Source organism: Eleginops maclovinus, chromosome 4, assembly GCF_036324505.1.
Source record: "Eleginops maclovinus isolate JMC-PN-2008 ecotype Puerto Natales chromosome 4, JC_Emac_rtc_rv5, whole genome shotgun sequence".
Taxonomy (NCBI): Eukaryota; Metazoa; Chordata; class Actinopteri; order Perciformes; family Eleginopidae; genus Eleginops; species Eleginops maclovinus.
The window spans coordinates 17,498,218-17,518,706 of NC_086352.1; the positions used below are offsets into that span (position 1 = coordinate 17,498,218).

Genomic DNA, 20,489 nt, shown 5'->3' on the forward strand with positions numbered 1-20,489 from the left:
AGTGTTAATTATAGATGGTGTTCCTCGTCCAGCAAAATACATATACAATCACTAATGTGCTTAATATTAGACGCGTGTTGTAACAAGTGCAGATCTATTTTGAGAGTGTTTGATTGTCTTTTTTGTTTTACAGCGTAATGGACATATTATAAAGAGGTTTTACACTATATGCTTGAGTATGTCACATGGGTTCAGACTGAACTTTTAGTGGATCTTTTTGTGTATAATTTAGTGAGCAAGAGGGGTCTACATCAGCAAGACTGGGAAGTATAAAGTCCCTGAAATATGGCATCAATTATTTTAAATTCACATGTGCAAAGTGTCAACTTATAATTGAAATAGATTGCCTCAATGCAGCTATAACAACTACAGGTGCTTATTAAGTATTGCTGCAAATACCCTCCTGAACTGTGCGACATTATTTCACTTCCTTCATTCTCACAAAGAAGGGATTTTGATTTGGGAAGATATGTAAATATGTGCTTGCATGTGTTGGAACATGCTGATTAGAAAACTAAGCACATGTTTAGTGGGCGGGAATGGTATGGTTTGTTCTAGCTGTGTGATTTGTGAGCGTGTGGGTGAACCTCTTTTCTCTGTTACAAATGCAGATTGTTCTGTATATAGCTTAGTAGAATATGACAACCCTAACAAAACCATATCATCCTTAATCAAATAACAACTTTCCCACATGCTATATGCACACATATACAGTATATATTCATAAACAAACTCCTGGAGGCTTATTAAGGAAGCAGCATGAAGACGTTAGACAGAAATTGGCTGAATAAAACCCTGAAGGTTTTATTACTAACTGCAGCTGCAGCATTTATTCTTGGGAATAGTTTTGCTCATTTCATTCCTGTGAATCCTCACCCACTCTCTCGATTGATCTATTCTGAATAGGGAAGTCAACTTTGTACAATATAAAAAATAATAGAAATACAAATATGTTATTTGTAAGTCAATTTAATATCTTCATCTTCTCTCTTCGTGACCAAATTAATGCTGTAAAATGTGTCGCAATATCGTAAAAAAATAACGGATATACAAATTAAATATGCTTTTTTTTAAAATGTTGTTCAATAGTATGAAGCTATTTCTCAATCTGGCTTAAACACGTGGTTTTAATGCATATTTCTTTATTAAGCCTTGGCAGGCGCAGGATCTCTCCTTCAGTGCACATGCATGTCTTGGCCGTGGAGCTTACCTCTGCGTCAAAATATCAAAATAATTGATTGTGTAGCGGTGTCTCCTAGTTTGGGTACTAATCTCTGCTCAACAGATATTATATTTTTGTTTGTTTTTTGTACGTTCTCTTGCGTAATAATTGACCCTGAAATGTCATTGCAAGAAACAGCTTAAAAAATGCTGTTTAATTTTGGCCTTCGTCAACAGATGGAGTGCTCAGTTGTAAGGGAGATGGTTAAAAAGTTATTACATTTAGAATAAAATAGTCTTATAATCTCTGTTGTTTCCAACCAGGGTGAAAGCTACCGTAACCTACGGTGAGGATCTTAAAGGAATCAGGCTTTAGCTGATGCCTCTAAAAGTAAAAAATGCCTTGATTGCCCCATTTACTCCATTTATGGGCTGGCACAGGACATCGCTACATAGTGGACCATAAATGCCCACTTTCAGCACTTATTACCAATCTGTTATCTATAAAATAAAAATGACTTTTGGACCTCACAGACAGGCCACTCTGACAATATAGAAAGAATAATTTAGTTTAACCTTTACAACCTTTCCAATCTTGAGGTCTTTTCCCCCTCATCCCTCAGTGTTCCCCCCACAGTATTGGAAAGAGCTCTCTCTAGACTGTATTGACTCGTCTAGGCCTGCTCTTCAGTCACTTGCCCTCAGCCGGCCCTAACACAGTAATGAGAAAATCCTGCCTCGTTTCATCAGGACATGCTGGATTATTTTTTGTCCTGCTGATGTGGTCACTCTTTACAGACTCTGGAGACAGCTGTCATTTTAAGGATTGTAAATCGTTGGTCCATGGTTTCTTTGTGGCACTAAAGGGTTCAGGCATATTTCACATTCAATACCTTAAACTATTGGTTTGAAAAATATTGTAGAGGCTTTTAACCGTCTGCGATTTAGAAACCTTTTTGGAAGAGGATTTTTGTTGCGATTTCTCTCCTAGTGCAATACCAGATGTCCTGTTTTGTTTTAGTGTCACGCTTTCCTCTTCTCTTCTGAGCATTCTCTCAAAATCCAAGCCCTTGCTAGGAAGAAAGCTAATGGCTGCACTGGCAATTTTATTGTGGCTTTTTCCTTGAAACCATATTGATGCTATCTGTTGGGCCCAATGAGGATAGTTGTGCAATTGAGCCAAAACGCCCAGAGCTCAGGGTGCTTCAGCTGCATACATCTGTATCCATTCACAGCAGTGTGGGTTTGAAGGAGGCAAGTTATATTATGCGCACAATTTTCACCAGCCTGCTTTTATCTTTTCAGGGAGGATCCATTCAGAACAGGAAATCAAAGAGGTGCCTGGAGCTTGTAGTGAGCAGCGACAATGAGTTTGGCTACCAACTCACTCTACAGAAATGCACCGGACAGAAATGGTTCATCACAAACGTGTTGTTTAGCAACTCCTTATGATCAACCGCTGAAGGGGACACTGGAGTGAATGGATGGAGTTGCTTATTTGTTGTGCACATAGATTGTGTGAAAGGATAGGAAACAGGAGTCCAGCAGAAGAGCATTGCATGATTGAACACGGTCATTTTGAACTCTACGATGTCCTCTAAGGAGCCGAGTTGACGTCACATGATAAATGTTAAACATTTTGTTGCCTACAGGATCAGCCATAGTTGGCGGAATTTTGCAGATTTGACAAAGTAGTATATTTAGTATATTTTGTGGTAAATACAGTACAGTCAGATTTCGTTGACTTAAAAGATGTAATGGGTCCAATATGTTTTTGTACTTTGTGCATAATTGCTACTGTGTAGCAGGCTGTCTGAAACTGTCCCTGCTGTAAATATTTTATTTTAGTGTCTCAGGTTTGTAGGTTTATTATGGGATGCAGCTGTACAGTTGTGGGAGATGTTGGAATAAATATGAAAATTATAGATTATTTTCTACATGTAAATATTTTGAATATTTGTTATATATAACAGTAAAATACCTGATGTAAACTACAGAGTGCAGTTTCTGTCTTTTGTTGTTGGATGTGGTACCCTGAGAGTTCAATGCACTGAAAAACATGAGTAAATGTAGAAAACCTCTAAACTAAAGTATTAACACAAGTTTCCTGACCCGATGTGTTGCGGTGTTTTGTGGCTGATGTAATTACTTGTGACTTACACCAGTTGTCCCCCACAAGAAGGCGTAGCGTGAGCAGTACTTTGGCAGAGCAGCTGAAACGGGTCTCGTGCCACAGCATGGCATACATCATTAGCCTCTACACTATAAACTCTATATATAGTTGCTCTGTAGTTTGTGAAATACAATTAGAATGTTAAAACTAGATTTGTTTAACCTGCAGATAGATGATTGGTTGTCATGTTGACATGCTTTATTAAAAGTGCATTTGTTTAGTCTATTTTCTTGTTTTTTTAAGTTGCAGTGTGTTTAAATATAGGTCCCACCATTTGGCCTTTAAAGGGACATTTTATTAAACAACAAAAACTTATGCATGGACACGCAGCATTTACGAAACAGAGAGGGAAGTCATGTTGTCAGTTTGTAAGCACAAATGCAGGGGCAGAAATTGAGAAACTGCTTTCTGCTCTCACTGTGGTGTGTACCTGGGGAGGAGATGAGTGGCACAGCCTGTTTTCAACATGCCAGTCCTCATTAGCATCCACATTCAAGCAGAGCTCTGCAAACCATGGCATTAAATATACATGGGAACCCACTTTCATCAAAAGGACCTCCCTCACTAACACGTCTTAATATATGCAATAAGAGCGCCTCTGCATGCTCAAACTTTTGAATGAAAGAAATTCAACAGAAAAAGCATTCCCATGCACATTACTTACACCCTCTTTCAGTGGATCTCTGGTCCTGATAGTCTGCTGGTGCTCAGTTTAAACATTTCTTTTAGCTTTTAAAGGAATGTTGATCTGTGTGTGCACATCTGTTTAATATTCTATTATCATACATACATTTATCACCCTTGTTGATTTGGCACATCATCTTGTGCCAACAAATCACTTGAAATATATATATACATATTTAGGTTGGCACAAAGTACATGGCCGAGATTGAATTCCCAGTGAAATGTGGTGTAAAAGATGCATCCAACTGAATCCCACAGTGATGAGGCTGTCACCATCTGAGCATGAGACACCTACAATATCTTAAGTAATGTGCTACTCTGATTTCAATGAGGCCAGGCTAATAAGTCTGTCTTTTTTATTTTTATTATTATTATTATTATTATTATTATTATTATTATTATTATTATTATTATTATTATTACAGCGTTTGCTAAATTACAGACATTTGCCTTAATATGGGAATTAAAGACTGGATTTTCACAAGGTACATCTTGCGTCCTGGAGCAATTGCCTTGGACATTTATTTTTTTTCATAAAAGCAATTTGTCAAAAGTGACAAGTGTTTTTATACAGAGTGCTTCTTCAATTGAACTTTCCAAAGATTATCCATAAATGATTTTATATTTATAAAATGGGCCAAAAGTGCACCATGAGTCCTTTATAGAAACATGATGTTGACTGTTTAAAATGAGTGAAAATGCATATAGGAAAAGATATTACCTCCTAATTACCAACAGTTTTTTAGTTGTCTTTGCTTAATTGTTTTAATTATTTTTGATTTTTGAGTAGAGCTCCATTAGTGGGACTCAACATTTCAGCATTAACATTCTGTTAAAGTATTTTGCTATAGTGGTTTGTAGCTTGGGTAAGGTTTAAGATCACTGCTTGCAAATGATGGTGTTATTATCAAGGAAAGGGAATCTGTTAAATACTAAGGAGGTAATGTATTTCTTCAATTACTATGAATCTATTTAATGATTGAAATTGTTTATAGATTAAAATACAGGGAAACAAACTAACTTGCAAATAGGGATTTTCAGGTGAACCCATACAAGTCATTGCTGTGTTTCCCGGTGTTTATTCATGCCAAAGGCTTCAGAGCAGACTGCAGATGCAGGGAGTGTGAATCTCTCTCTCTTTAGTATGCAGATTGTATGCAGATTGTGTAACTCACACTCAACTCAATATGCCCCTTCCAAGCAAAAACATTGACTGAGAGTTGAAAAAAATAAAGTAATAATAATTAAAAAGTGACATGAATAAAAACCTGAAAATTGGCATTCAAAATCAGAAGAGAAGGGAAAAAAATACCAAAATTAAATAAGATTGTGAGTGCAAGGTCAAACAATTAGGAAGTGTGTTACATTATCCAATGAATATAGTTGCTGTGGTTTTACATTTAATTTACGGATATCTGAGTTTTCTCATCTAATTCACGACAAAATGCAATGATGAACCTTTCCTTAAAATATGTCACCCTCCCACTGCCCCCCCCTCTCTCGCTCTCTCTCTCTCTCTCTCTCTCTCTCTCTCTCTCTCCCCCCCCTCTCTCTCTCTCTCACTGTTTCAGTTTCTCATTCCAACTCTATAATTCATCGTTTTGTCTCTTGTGGGAGAAAGCTCTGAGAGGCAGCCCTTCATTTCTCGTCATTATTTTCTGCCCCCAACAAGGCGACAAAAAAAAATAGAAATTGAGGAATATATTCCTGGCAGAAGTCTTGGTGTGATCAGGGGAATCAGCTGAGTTTGATACCATATGGCAAAGGGAAGCAGCTTGTCAGATGTGAGAATAACTTCCCTCAGGATCCAGAGAGGAGGTTTCCTCTGTTCTTTCTCCTGCAGGTGAGCTACAGGTAGCTTTGGGGAAGCTGTCAGTACCTGCGGGGCAAATAGGACAACATACAGAAACAGAAACTGGGAATAGTCTAAGCAGCTACTTCTCAGCTGAAAATAAACATCAATGCTGCCAAACATTGAATGGCTGTTCATTTACAATCCAAAGGAAGCCCGGAGTTTTAGGAGGAAGAGGCTTTAAGCAGAAAAACTGATTTACCAGAACAATGCATGTGGGCGGAAAATGTGTGCTTACAGTGAAGCCAAAATGTTTCACATGTGGATAAATGTCATTGTTAATTGTTTTCTGTGCGAGTGAATCCAACTTGAAACTGTGTTGCCATGACTACAAGTCCTAAATGGCATATTCTGAAACCCCCAGGCATGGGAGACTGTAGGTGAGCACATAAACTGAAAAGACCTGACAGGATGTAATTGCAGATGCAGATGTAACTTTAATCTTTGCCCTTTTTATGTCACGCCCAAATGCTTTGACCTATGCAAATTAACTGGCTGAAAAATCTTGTGTTTACATTTGGCTGTGCTGTTTGTGAAGTAAGAGAGCGTAATGATGCATAAGAGATATGCTACAGTGGAAATGAAGTTCATAGGGAGGTCTCAAGTCATAATGTGAAGGTCAAAAGTGAGGGGCAATTCATCTCCAATCACCCAGGCAAACAACATTTCAGTACTCCTCTTCAACTAAAAAGCTTGCTGATATTACTATAGGCCTAGTAGATTCTCAGATATTGTTGCAGTATTTTTTTTTTACATACAATTAGACAGTGTTAGATACTTCCAGATACTGTACTGTATACAAAATAACTAATACAATAACAAAATAAGCCAATAATGAATTTATAATGGATTTATGACTAATTAGTTCAAATTTAAATTATACTTTTATTCTGTGCTTTATTATTCAGTAAGCTGGATAATAAAACAATGAGTTACTACTTCAACCAAAATATTGCCGTGTTAGCAGATGTGTAGATGGCAATTATCTTGATGTTAGAAAATTCATTATGCAGCAGTTTAGGAGCTACATTAGCCTCCATGGTGTTGTGTTTATGGCCACCTTGTGAATATTATCATGCCTCCTCTAATTTTTGTTCTTAACAACTCAGGAAAGAAACATTTGGCTCATTAGCCACTGAATGCTCCACTGCATTCACCAGCAAGTGGCAAACTTTGACTATTCGCTGTTTAATACTGGGCAGGGCTTTTAAAATGTCTTTGCTGAAAACAGCTGCCTACTGCTGATGTTAAAAATCCTAATGAGAGCCATGAGAGTCAACCAAAGAAGAAATGTTGCAGGTCGGAAAACCAATCAATGAGCTGAAGAAGCAGAAAGAAGCGGACATGCTTACAACCATCTGAGGAAATGTTTGGGTTCAGCACTACGAGTGACACATAACATATAATCCTTTGATGGATTGTGTATAATTATTGATTTGTGCGCCGCTAAAACATTCATTTGCATGACTTTGTCATAATTGATTTTTATTCCTTAAAACAACAATGAAGAATCTGCTGTTTAAAAATCACAGTTTTTTTCTACAGGTATAAAGCTGCATGGATTCTGTCAGAGCAGCTGGGATCTCACTATACTTGTACAACTATTGGTACATTCAATGTGTTAACAAGTGGGATGATGTACATAATTCAATATTTTACCCATTTCCATTAAACTGGCTTTTGACAGTGATGAATGAGGCTCCAAGAGGTAGACTATGAATCAGTTTGAACAGTGAAATGTGAATCGACTGTAGTATTTGCACTCTATCTGCTTTAAGCAACTTCAAGTTAAATCTCTCTTCCCCTGTAGAAAATCGGACTATTTGAAAATGGTATCAGATGCACTTACAGATATTGACTGCTGTTTAGTAGTACTGATCCTTCGAAAGTTAATCAGAGCACCGACAGGAAAACAAATCTGAATGTCACACGTCAGAGGATGATTCAATGTGCTTGTGATACAAACACACGGTAAATTAAGTTGGATCAAACACATGTTTGTGGTCATTTTTCTGACTGCTCCCTCACAATACACACATTTTAGGATTCCTAAAATGGCAACAACAAAAAAAAAGTCAATGAAGTGCATGAACTCACAACTGTCCATGATGTGAGTTCCATTTCCAATCCCTGAAATCTTGATTTAGACCCCCCAATCCTGCAGTGCTGCGGAGAAAGACATCGTGTGAGCATTGAAGCAAAACTCCATTTCTATTCTGGTCTTCCTGCAAACAGAGCTGAATTTAATACAGGAACTCACACACTGATCAGGAAGTCTTCCCCAGCTAAAGATTATCTTGGTTCTGTTCTTCCACAGGAATTAGATCCTTCAGTTTGTCTAAGTAAACACAGCATATGTATCAAATATTCAGGGTTTGATGCAGATTATAGATATCAGAGATGTTGTATCATCCATTTTCTATTTATTTTCATGAATCATAAAGACTTGTGACTGTTGATCAGACAAGTCTGATAAAATTAAGATAAAAATAAATATTGCATTAGCTAAATTAACTTAGAAGAAATTCTTTTTTATATATGTCTTTCATTTAAATCCCTTTTTAAAGTACTTTTCATGTTATTGTGTGTTTTATGTACAAAGCTTGGGCTGACCTAGATGCAAAGTAAATATATTCTGGCAAAAGGCATCTGTCTAGCAGATGGAGAGAGACGATTGAATGGTATGTGCTTTAGAAGGAGAGATGCTCATTTTTAAGGCCACCTGGCTCTGAACTTATCAAGGGTACATGCAATACAATGAGCTATAATCCTTATATACTGCAGGAGAAAAATCCATCAATAACTATTTTCTGAATGTCCTTACAGAACCCAATTATATGGGCCTTGGAAAACAGATTGCATGCCATATTGATACTCAGAAATTGGCTTCTATCTAATAATTTTGTGATATTTACTTTTTGAAACTCTCTGCCTGCACTCTACAATGTAATCATAAAACAGTAACCCCTGACCAGCTGTCTCAGGGTTATACAGACTTTTCAATAAACAATTTTAGTTAATAACCCTTAGAAAAAGAGTTTGTATTTGTTTTTGAGGGATATAATACATTTACATTCCAGATATAGTCCTGTGGATTAACAACTTCAAGAAAAGTTTGACACTTTGGGGAAATACACTTATTCGCTGTCTGGGCCAGACAAGCAGAGGAGGACTGTAACCGGTTAGCCTATCCTTGTTTCTAAACACTTCACTGTCCAATCTGCAGAAGTTGAAGTGTAAAATCAACAATTTGCCATTTTACAGAGGGTTGCATTGCAGACTCTATCTTGGCTAAGACCAATGACTTCCTGGAGTCTTGTTGGCAACTGCTTAGAGTGAAGAAATAGACATGTGATCCAAAAGCTCAACTAAGCTAACCGTGTGCTGGCTAACGCCAATCGATTTTCTCATCTAACACTCGGCACAAAAGCAAATAAGCAAATTTCCCAAAATGTCAAGCTGCCTTTGCTTGGCCACGACAACATCCACTTGGGAGTCAGCTAGCAGCTTGTTTGTTAACATAAATGTCGCCAGAAGAGCGAACAGAGGAGACCTACAGTTGACGGACCGGATCAATCTAGTCAATGACCGTAACAAGAGAGGGTTCATTAGCTCAGGAGCACAGGTGTCTCAGTGGGGGGGGATCAGCATGAGAGGGGAATAAGGGCAGATTATCGATGTTTTCATGTAGCTGAGCTAACGTTTCAGTTGATTGGAAAATGAATGAAGATGTGTCGTGAACACGTTAGTCAGCACATCTCTCTCACGGGACACATTTCAGAAGCAACAAAGGAAGACAAGGTGTATCATGTACAACCAGGGGATCACACAGATAAGCTTTTGTCGACAGGTTAGATCAGAAGCCTCAAAAAGCTGTGTAAAGCAGTCTTTTCTTTTTAAATCATTAATCTCCTCATCATTCCCTTTGAACTTTAACCAGTGACTCCCAGTGCATTACAACTGCAGGTTATTTTTGTTATTATAATCTTTATTATCAAAAGATGCTGAAATTCCTTAATTGTGGCCTCTGTAAATGTTTTGGGATGTTGTTTCTCATTTCGTTTCACAATCAGTAACCCACATTTTATTTTCTTCCTTGAAGTTACTGATCTCACACAAATCCAACACAGAAATCTGCCTTTGAGCTCTCCATCATTTGCAAAGGATACTACCCAGCAGTAATTGTGCAATTAGCTGCTGCTTTTGTGAAGCAGATACTACATAGATGCAAACAGCATAAACAGGAGGCTTTCATGAATTAAAATTGAGCCATTAGTCTTCTTTTTTGTTGACCAAAATCATTAGAATTTTTTTTATTCACCATGTTTTTTCGTTCTTTTACTGGCTTTGCGTTTGCTGCTTTGGTATGCTTACAGAATTGCTAAATACTGGCCTCCAAGTTCTGTATGGCAGCATTGTAGGCAAAGTTCTTGTCTAATATATGAAAAAAGCTTAAATTTACAACAATTACTAGCAATATCTCCCAAAAATGTCAGGAATGTACCCGAGACAAATAGAAAAAGGAATCAGGTGAAAAGAAATAGTATTCTTTAATTTGGTCTTGATTGCCTCACCAATGGCAGTAATGGACGGTTTAACTGCAAATTGAATGTAGGAAACAGAATGTGATTGCAATGAAAAATACACAGATTGATCATTACCCAGAAAGCAGATTTGTACACTTTGGATGACTCTCTGGCCCCATTTAGAAACAGGATCAGAGAGTCATTTGGAAGAGTTCAAAACAGCAAAAGCAAAGCAGCACACAGTCGACTAACAGTCATTATAAATGCTTCTCACTCTGCCTTCCTCAATGAAAACAAATGACCTGAGCGACATTAGACACCGGGGCGAGCAACTCTGATCTTGTTTTTCTATCAGAAGAGATGTGACAGATTTTTTGATGCTGAAACTGTTTGATATGCTAATGAACTCTTGTTGGGAAAAAACATGAGGGAAACACCCACTGGCATATGTATAGTGTGCACAAACAAATGCAAAGAAATAGGCACAATATTCACAGGTACAGTATTTGATAAATGATGAATGGACAATATTGTGCACACTGCTGTGAGACTGCAGAAAACTGTGCTCAACTTCTACAGTCTCCTTCAGTAGTAAACAATTTGGCTGAGCTGTACTCTGTGACTCACAGGTAAGGTTGCTCATTTGGGATGTTTTTGACACCATTAGAGGGTTCAGGCAGGGTCAGGAACAAGTGGGAGAGAAATGGTTTGATGTATAGCTTCAGCCGACAGTTTTGCAACTCAAGCACCAAGCACCTTGGTATCAGACCTTGGCAATGAAAAGAGAGCTAAACCACAAATCAAAGCTCTTGATTTACTGAGCGATACCTCGTTACGTCCATCACCTATACAAGTACTAAGAATAAGATGCATCTGCAAGGGAGCTGGTCATACTCTGAGAGACAGGATGAGGAATTTGCAATTTCAGGGGACCTTGGCATTCAGCCACTGCTCCTCTACACTGAGATAAACCAGATGAAGTGGTTTTAGCTCCAAATAAGAAAAGCCCTGGAGGTATATCTGCCAGGTCTCCTCACTCCAATGTCACCCTGACCTCAATCAATGGCTAAAAAATACAGATACATATTTTTAAAAATGTGATGCCAATTTGGGTTGTTGGCTATTGCTGCCAGGCCACTGTCAATCAAATATGATTAAAATTCACCCACATATTATAAATGAAACTGAGTTTTGAGTGATATTGCTGCTTAGCCATGACTATTTGATGTTATAGAGACTTGAAATAAAGTGTTCAGTGGCTTTAACAACTAAAACAATGAACACGTTTTCCTCATTACTGTTAGATAGTCTGCCTTTCATGATTTGGTATGATTCTCTGGATGTAAACCGAGCAAAGCCATAGCATGCTGTTGGTTGATTATTACCCAATGCATTCACAGCATGTAGTGTGGTCAAATAACAATCAGGCCAAATGAAACGGCCACCTATAGATGCATTTCTAATAGGTTTTAATATCAGAACCATTTCAAGAGTAGCAGCACTTCCAGGCCATCACTGAGTGCTTCAAGGCAATTAAGTCCTGGGCTGTGTGTGTCCACCATCCATCATCAACGCCTCCCTGTAACTGGGAGTCTGTGCTGTACCAAAAAAAATGTGGCACTTCTTAGTTGAAAGAAAATTGCCTGTGTGTAATCTTAACAGCAATGAGCAGGTGTCCCTCAAAACATATTTGAAAATTAAATGAGTAATATGTAAATGTCATTTAGATTATCTAACATGCTTTTTAACATGTGTTTTTAAAAGTATGGTGCGCTTTATCACTTTGGCTATAACAAACAGTGGCTGGCAACTGATTAACATAGTGCCATGTACAAGGATAAAAATGTGATGCAGTCGTTTGAATCTGCCAAAAAGACTACGAACTGTTACAGCTTTATGTCTCAAATGGGCTGATTGGAAATCGCTCCACTGAGTTAGAAGCTACGCAGTAAAGACAAAGACTAATTTGAACTTTCAACATGAAGTCACTTAATGTCAAGTGACAATAAAAGTGCAGATGAATGAGATTTTTCCAGAATAATACATAATATGAGCCTCCAACTTGACCTTGTTCGTCTGAGTCACCGCAGCTTATTTATCAAATCTGGCACCATTAGCATGTTACATTGAAACGCAACCTCTTTGCCTCAAACTGGGATTTAAATAAAACTGTATGAAAAGTTTAGAGGAGAAAAGTATTTTTGGTGAAACTTCTAACAACTCCGAAACATCTGAAAGTACCAGATTAAAGAGACCTAGTATAAGTAGGTCAGACAAGCATGGAAAACACTGATTTAATCCTTAAAATGCATTGTATTTTATAAATGTATCATGAGGTTTTTAAATATAAAATCTTACTGTGAAAACTAGCCGCTGAAATTTAGAAGAGTATATGTTTAAAGTAGCATAAAATTAATATAACCGAGTAATTTAAATGTATACTTGAGTAAATGTTTACAGCTCCTTTGCACCACTGATGACATCATGTTAACATGTTGACTCAGGGGCAAATACAACTGGGAAACATTGAGGCAATGAGTTATATCATGTTATTCTCACAACTATGACGTGTTATCGTTGGCTCGGTTTGGGGGGAAATGATCTATGCATCCAGTGCCATGAAGATAAACAGATTATATTGGATTTTTAATTCAAACTGGACAGGACCATTAGATATGTAATGGAGCACAATAGGCTCAGGGAGAATAGTGCGCAAAATCGAAGGAGACTGATTCAGCCACAACAGCAAAATGAGTGGGAAGTGCTGAACTAGTTTCCATCAGTTCGCAGCTTTTTGGCACATTGGACTGCCACTTGGGGATTTAGGGATACTCACCTCAATGAAAAGAGAAAAAAGGAACAGCAATCATTTTTCTCCTTTTTGCTTAAGTCGCCGGCACTCATCTCAGAATACCCAGTTGGTCTGTTAGTTATGTTACTTGGATTTTTGCTTACTATTCTGCAGCCTCAAGTCTTGTGTTTATGAACCATAAACTTCTGTTTTTTATGAAGCTCAGCGCAAATTCTTTCAGGAAGACTGTCTTGTTCTGTCTCATTCATAAATCCTCTCTCACTCTCTCGCCTTTTCCTTCAATAAGGAAGGGCACATCTCACCCCAAGCTATACCAATAAGACCCATATCATCTCCCTCAAGCCAATCACAGCGCATCCGGCAAATGTTTAAATCTGCTCTGTTCTCCCTGTCAGTCATTCTGGAGAATCATTGCAGCCCTCCTCCACCCCTTCACCTCCAGTTCATCAGATACAGGGCCCAGGCCAAGCCCAGAAGATCCTCTAATCACACCAAATCTTCAATATTCCCTTCAGCTCTTCATTACTACCAGTATTTAGACCCGGGGGGTTTCACCTTCCTATTAGGCTTCTCTTCCCCCTAATTCCATCTCAGCACGATGGGGTCTAATCGCCAAACAAACTATATATTTCGCGCCTTTGTGTATACGGCAATAAATAATGTTTTTTTACACAGAACAACTTGAAGTGTCTCCTGATTGAATTGTAATTGTGCTTTTGTTAAAGGGTTGCACACATTGTTTTTCTTCTGAGTACATATGTGATGCACCTACATTGCACTGAATGAACATTGGGTGCATCTAAAAGCTTGGTTACTCTAAAAAACTAAGAAGCTGCAATCAGTTGTTTACCTTTAAAACGTTCCCCTTTATGTTTATGTTTTGAACAATTGTTTTTATTTTTATGGAGTTTTTTCTAGGGTTACATAAGGACACTGAGTCCAAAATCAAATTGTGAGAAATTATAAAATAATTTTAAAATTAGAAACATTTCAGTGGGTTGCTTTGACATTTTCAAAATACATTTCTGAGCTGCATGATCAATGTCAGTATGTGCAGAGGAGTATTTCAGGGTGACATTTGTTTAGTTTACCCTGAATAAAATAATATTGATTTAGGAAAACATGCAGATTTTAAATATCCCTTAACCATCTGTCAGTCCTAAAAGTCCAACACCTGGAACCTTCTTTTTGAAAAAAATGCTGCTTTCATCCTATTTCAAGCTCAAATTCAACAAAAGAAAAAATCATAGAGCAGCAAGAGCCAGCAGTATTTTCTTAAGAGATGCACTTAGTTTCTCAGCTTCAACAAGACGTGTTGGCTTTGTGTCAACAAAACCTTTCTTTTATAATTGTATTGAACTCTATTTTAGAACAGGCTGATGTTGAAAAGCAAGACAGTGATCAAGTGTGAGAATATGGGATGAGTCTGGGGTGTTTTTGTGCCAAATGTGACAGCCCCAGGGTCAGAATAAACCTTTGGATTGTTCTATGTTTTTTTTTACTGACAATAAACCACAATGTAGTTAGTCCCTGTCTCCATATTTTTACACTTACGAACAAATGTCTATGGCGCTTAGCTCCAACCTCATTTCTCACTACTGAAGATTTATTTGGCTTTGGCTACACAGACAACACTTCATCAATTCATTGTTGATTGTGGTCTTTCAATGGGATTTGTTGACAGCAAGAAGTGGTGAAAACAAGTTAAAAATGATTGAACTTAAGTACATTTTCTCATGAAAGGTTTTGGAGTTTCAGTGTGGTTGAAAAGCCAGACAAACACTTTGTAATTTTTCTCTTTCTCAACTGCAGCATGATGGTCCATAGGCCCGTAGCGTCCTGGTTATGGCACTAAAATATTTTGGATGAGTATCAAGTACAGCAGGCAATGGTCTGTACTGATCACACAAACAGGCAACATTTATGGGCGTTGTCCGTAAAATCTTTTAAAAAAGGACTCCTTTTCATCATTTCTTATCTCTTACACACACACACACACATTCGGAGCCCAAATGTTTGTGTAAAAAATAAGATAAAGACCGCAGTCTTTCTTTGTCTTCCTGCAACACCGCGTGAATACCTGCAGGCGTAAAACGTCTGCAAAATCACTGACATTGATAAATCAGTGACACACCACACCATCAGTATCAGTGTCCTGGAACAACTTCACATCCTGTCAAACAGTGTGTTGTGCTTCCTGAACTTGGAAGGATGAGTAAGGCAGACTCTGGAGCGTTACTTGATTTCTATCGGAAGTGACAGAAAATCTTGCCTCCACAATTGTGTCATTGTGAAACAAGCACACAGTAATTGCGCTGATCTAAAGGATGCTGTATGTTGTGCGACACCATCACAGCTTCCTCCATTGTGTGTTAGTTTACATGACGTGTTTCTCCCTAATTGCATGAGGTTAATTTGCAGCTCTTGGTTAAAAATGGACTCAACAAGAAGTAGCTGCTAAACTAAAGATATCAAGAGCAAATATCACAATAGCTTAAGATAAGTTATTCATTGTGAATCGACCCTATTCAGTCAAGAAGAAATCCTAAACTCACGAGCCTTTCACGAAATATCTTGCTGTTAGTCATGTATTTCATGTATTTCATGCGGACTCATGTTGACTCTGCACTTTGCAGGTAAAGTTTATTGCAATTAAGAGAGCATGAAACCAGAGAAGGCTTTATGGCTTGGCAACCTTGGTCATTACCAAAGTGTTTTTGGTTGAATGCTCTCTGTCTGTTCATGTTCGAAATGTAACCCCTTAGCAGTGTGTTTTAGTTCATTAATGTTGATTGGCAGCTCAATATAAAGACCTCTGCATAACTATCGGTTTTTAAGAAAAGCCTTAGACCCACCTGTTTCGCATTGCATTTTACTGATTGTCCTGGTTTTATGTCTTAGTTTTCTTTTTTTTTACTATGTATGCTCTGTTTTTAAACTCAGCTCCCTGGTTTTGTACGTCCTACTTTTTATATTTCAACTATTTTTAAATAATCATTTATTTGTAACTCTTTTTAACTACTATCATCGACTTGTGAAGCACTTAGAGATGGCATTGATGTAATGTATTACATTATTATTATTATTATTATTATTATTATTATTATTATTATTATTATTATTATTATTATTATTATTATTATTATTATTATTATTATTATTATTATTATTATTATTATTATTATGAATGATTGTAACATTTTGCACACCTAAAATTTTCTTTGGGAGTTTTTACTCTTTTTTTTTTGTATTCAGCGTACTTGGTTTTTGTCACTTCTCGTTACATAAAAATTACAAGGCAATGACGATAATGCCTTAAGCTTTCAAAGCATTGTCCACCAACCAATGTGACAGTGGCTACATCCACTACTGTACAGTGTAAGATAAGAACCTATTTTGACTAATCTAATCTTTAAATGTCTAGCTGTAGCAGGTGTACAATAGGTGAGGTATGTATTGGAAAGTGGCAAAAGTGACAACATTTTCTCCTTTTGTTGATGCCCTCTTGCTCTCAGGGTGTAGATAAACCACTGATGCTGCAGGTACATTTCAGGCATGACTACAATGACTCAGAGCTGTGCTGACAGGCTGAAACTGCAGAGAGGACTTATGTGCTTCCCAGAGCAGGCTTGAGAACCAGGACAGGCAGACAGATAGAAATAGGCAGTCAGCTCTCCCTGTGCTGAGCAGACGGTCTCAGGCCTGGTCACATTACCTCAGCCTGAATGGAGTTTGTCTCCCAGCTGCTCAGCTGAGTCCTCACCCTGTCACTCCTCTCTATTGGGATCTAATCCTGTCTGACTTTATGCTGGGAGACATCTGTCAACATGTGTAGCGCACTCCAGGAACAAAACTAAAGTCTGTACCGTGTGGGAGTTAGCTATCAGTGTCAATACAACTCAACCTACACAGAGAAACAGGGTGGGTGATTCCAAGTAAAACCAAGAGAGAGTTAATAAAGTGGAAAAGATTTGCTGAATTTTCTGCCTTATAAAAATAAAACCCTTCACGTCGTCTGTAATTGTGCATTTATTTTTGAAAAGTCAAGCACAAGGTTTTTAAAGATCTGGAAAAGCTATTTTATTCTTTTGTTTTCCCTTTCATTTTTCAAGGAAATATAAGACCTTTGCTGTATGACTTGAAATAGTAAAATGCACTCATTATTATTTGTATTATAAACTGGACTATTGAGTGTATTGTTAAACCTTGGGATGTTAAATGTCATAAAAGGCTGAGGCTTTGAATATTCTGTGCATATAATATCTCTCTCTACAAGCTTCAATAAGTTAACTTGTTCTTAAGTCAAATTTTTAATTGATATAGTCCCGAATAATAACATGTAACTAAATGTGATCAGCCACATTCAATTATAAATAATTCTACAACTAAAGTAACTATCAATCGTTTTTTGAGTTAAATTAATTGTACATTTTGTGTAAGGTAACTTTTTTGCTATTCAAGTCTCTCTGATGTTTATATGACAAAACTTTAGAGGTTGTTGTGTACAGTCACTTTCAAAACTTATTCTAAACTAATTTGACCAGTACCTAAACTAAGAAAAGCCTGTAGCACCATCTACTGGTTTGAACAACAACTCAAATCTCATCAGTCATGAGGCTCATTGCTTCTTTTTAAAAATAGCTCAGCATTTTCTCTACTTAGGCTTGAATGAATGAGAATATACTTTCAGGCTCTTCTGTCTGGAGATTAACTTTAAAAGTCACTCAAAAATTAAACTCCTACACTTTCTATGACTTTTTACATACCCCATCTCTTAATGTTATTTTGGGGCTCTAATGACACAGTAGGGGCATGTTTTTGCTGCTCCTTCCAGGCAAATAAAAAAGTGACAATCTAGTTTGACACTCAAGTTAAAATGATATACAGCTTCAATCACTTTGATGTATCACTTCCTTAACTTTACATACAGCAGCTGACAAAATTAATCTCATAACCAGGTCCACTCAGCCGCTGTCCCAGAGCTTTTGATCTTCACACAATCTACCTCAGCAGATGGAGTTGCCCAGTTGGATATACAGTGCACATGTTACATTTTCCATTTTTTTCTTAGCACTGTAAAGACGTTTACTCTAAATTGGGCTTAAGCATTTGAGCTACTTTTTCCAAGGTCAAGAATGAACAATTATTGTTGTAAAGTATTATGAGTATTTACGGGTGCTTTTAACTATAATCATGTAGTGCTATAAGAGATTATAATGCATTGAAAGTATGTTGTATGTTAAAACATTGTCGTGCAAAGATGGGTACACATAAGGAACACTGCAGCCCATGTGTGTGTGTGTGTGTGTGTGTGTGTGTGTGTGTGTGTGTGTGTGTGTGTGTGTGTGTGTGTGTGTGTGTGTGTGTGTGTGTGTGTGTGTGTGTGTGTGTGTGTGACTTATTGAGAGTAAAAAAATAAATAATTCACGCTGTATCATTGTAGCATTGTTTGCCATTTTTCTTTAAAATGTAGTTTAACACAGCAAAGTTGACTGTCAAAGCGTTTCATCTGAGATTAAATGAACTGGAAACATTTTAATTTAAAAGCCTTTTCAGTGCATGGTAACTTCCATTGGTTTATATTTTAAAATGTTAACGCAGCACTGCCATCTTGTGGTCAAACGTATTTTTGCAGCTTGAACAAAAATAGACGCTTAATCTCATGCATCAAAATAAGTAAAGCCTAGCAGATCATCTGGCACTTTGGGCTTACTAAACGTGTAGTGTTTAATGTCATACAGCTGGCTTCGTTCTGCTTTTAATTTTAAAAAAAACAAACGAGTGCCCCTCTGAAGTAGAAACATGGATAAAAGGTCTGACTAACAGAGAAAATAACTAAATGAGCAGGAATACCTACAAAGGGTAATCTTTCTTAGTAGCACGGATTAAACAAACAACATAACATGTACAATACATCAATGACATTAAGAGGTGCTGTCAGGTGGATACTGTAAGCTTTTTTTTTTTACAGACCCCTGCTAGCTGTTTCCCCTGTATCCAGTCTAGTAAATATTAGCATATTTCCCCAAATGTCATACTATTCCTTTAAACACAGTAACAAATGTTTATAAAAATATTCAAATGATATACCAAGTATTTTGTCCATTCCGTTCTGTTTTGTCTGTTTCCCAGCAGAGCCCAGTTAGTACCAACACAAGAATGTCTTACCACCAAACACAATGTCAGTACTAAGAGTTCCAGACACACTCACTATTCAGCTTTAGGCACGTCACAACAAGACAGGCGAACTACAGTTTCAACTTGTTATCATCAACTATGCATTTTAATATTGCCTATAATTATATAAGCACTATAAAAGTACGTTGGTTCTGGAAATAAATGTTGCCAAACTATTTCAATTGGCCTATTTGTGTCTTATCAGGATTATGTTCATCATTATGACAGCTTATTTTACCAAAGGGCGGTACAGTGTAACCTGAGCAGAAAGAGGCGTTCCCAGTCTGGTCTTGCACGGTAGTCATTTACTGGCAGATGGAGGAAGTGACTCATGTTGCCAGGTCAGTGTGAACAATAACACGGGTGTCATATTCTGAATAATATACAAAATCCACAGGACTTGTTACACCACACACCGTCCACATCACTGTACAATAGCCTGACAAAAGCAACTTGAGGTTATGAAATAAAGGATGAAATGCAGACTTCATCAGATCAAAATAGTACAGTTTATTGGCAAAATGCTCTGAAACAATGGCACATACTTACATTTTGTTCTAATGGTGGGTCTACAAGATAAAGGGCAGGTGATCAATATAGACCTTAGAATTCATCTGGTGGATGAACATCCACAGCTAATTATATGGAAATCTTGCCATTACAGTAGATTTTTCAAAGGTCAGGTAGTCATCAAAACCATTAGGAATCTTCAGGGTGACAACTTCATGCAAATGTGGCTAGAATAAGTCGAAATAATATCTCTTCGAAGTATAATCCTAGCTGGTTCTAAAACCATTTGGGCATCAGGCTGGCAGACTGCAGGTGGTATGAGTCCTGTGTCAATCCTCCTCCTGCATCATCCTTGAGAAAATACACTGAACCCAGAGTGGCTCCTGTGTCATTGACCTGCAGTTAACCCTGTGCTTTGGATACCTCTGTAGTGGAGAGCAAGAAAGTGAAAAGGTCAATATAGCTTCCCTGGTGACTTTACAATCCAGTTGGTTAGTTTCGGCTGTGTGGATGGTCATTAGGAAATGAAAAAGAGTAAAAAGGAAAAGGTCCTCATGGTAAATCTAAAATATGAGATTGAATTGAAACTTAATT

General features: G+C 37.5%; 1 protein-coding gene across 2 annotated transcripts in view; it reads left to right on the top strand.

Annotated features, from left to right (window-relative positions):
- Positions 1–3,157, top strand: part of galnt18b (UDP-N-acetyl-alpha-D-galactosamine:polypeptide N-acetylgalactosaminyltransferase 18b) — a 65,832-nt gene extending 62,675 nt beyond the window's left edge. For both annotated transcript variants that reach the window (XM_063882612.1, XM_063882613.1), the window contains exon 11: positions 2,467–3,157. In XM_063882612.1, coding sequence (XP_063738682.1) covers positions 2,467–2,613 — 147 coding nt within the window. In that variant the 3' untranslated portion in view covers positions 2,614–3,157. The remainder of the gene's footprint in view (positions 1–2,466) is intronic.
- The last annotated feature ends 17,332 nt before the right edge of the window (positions 3,158–20,489 follow it).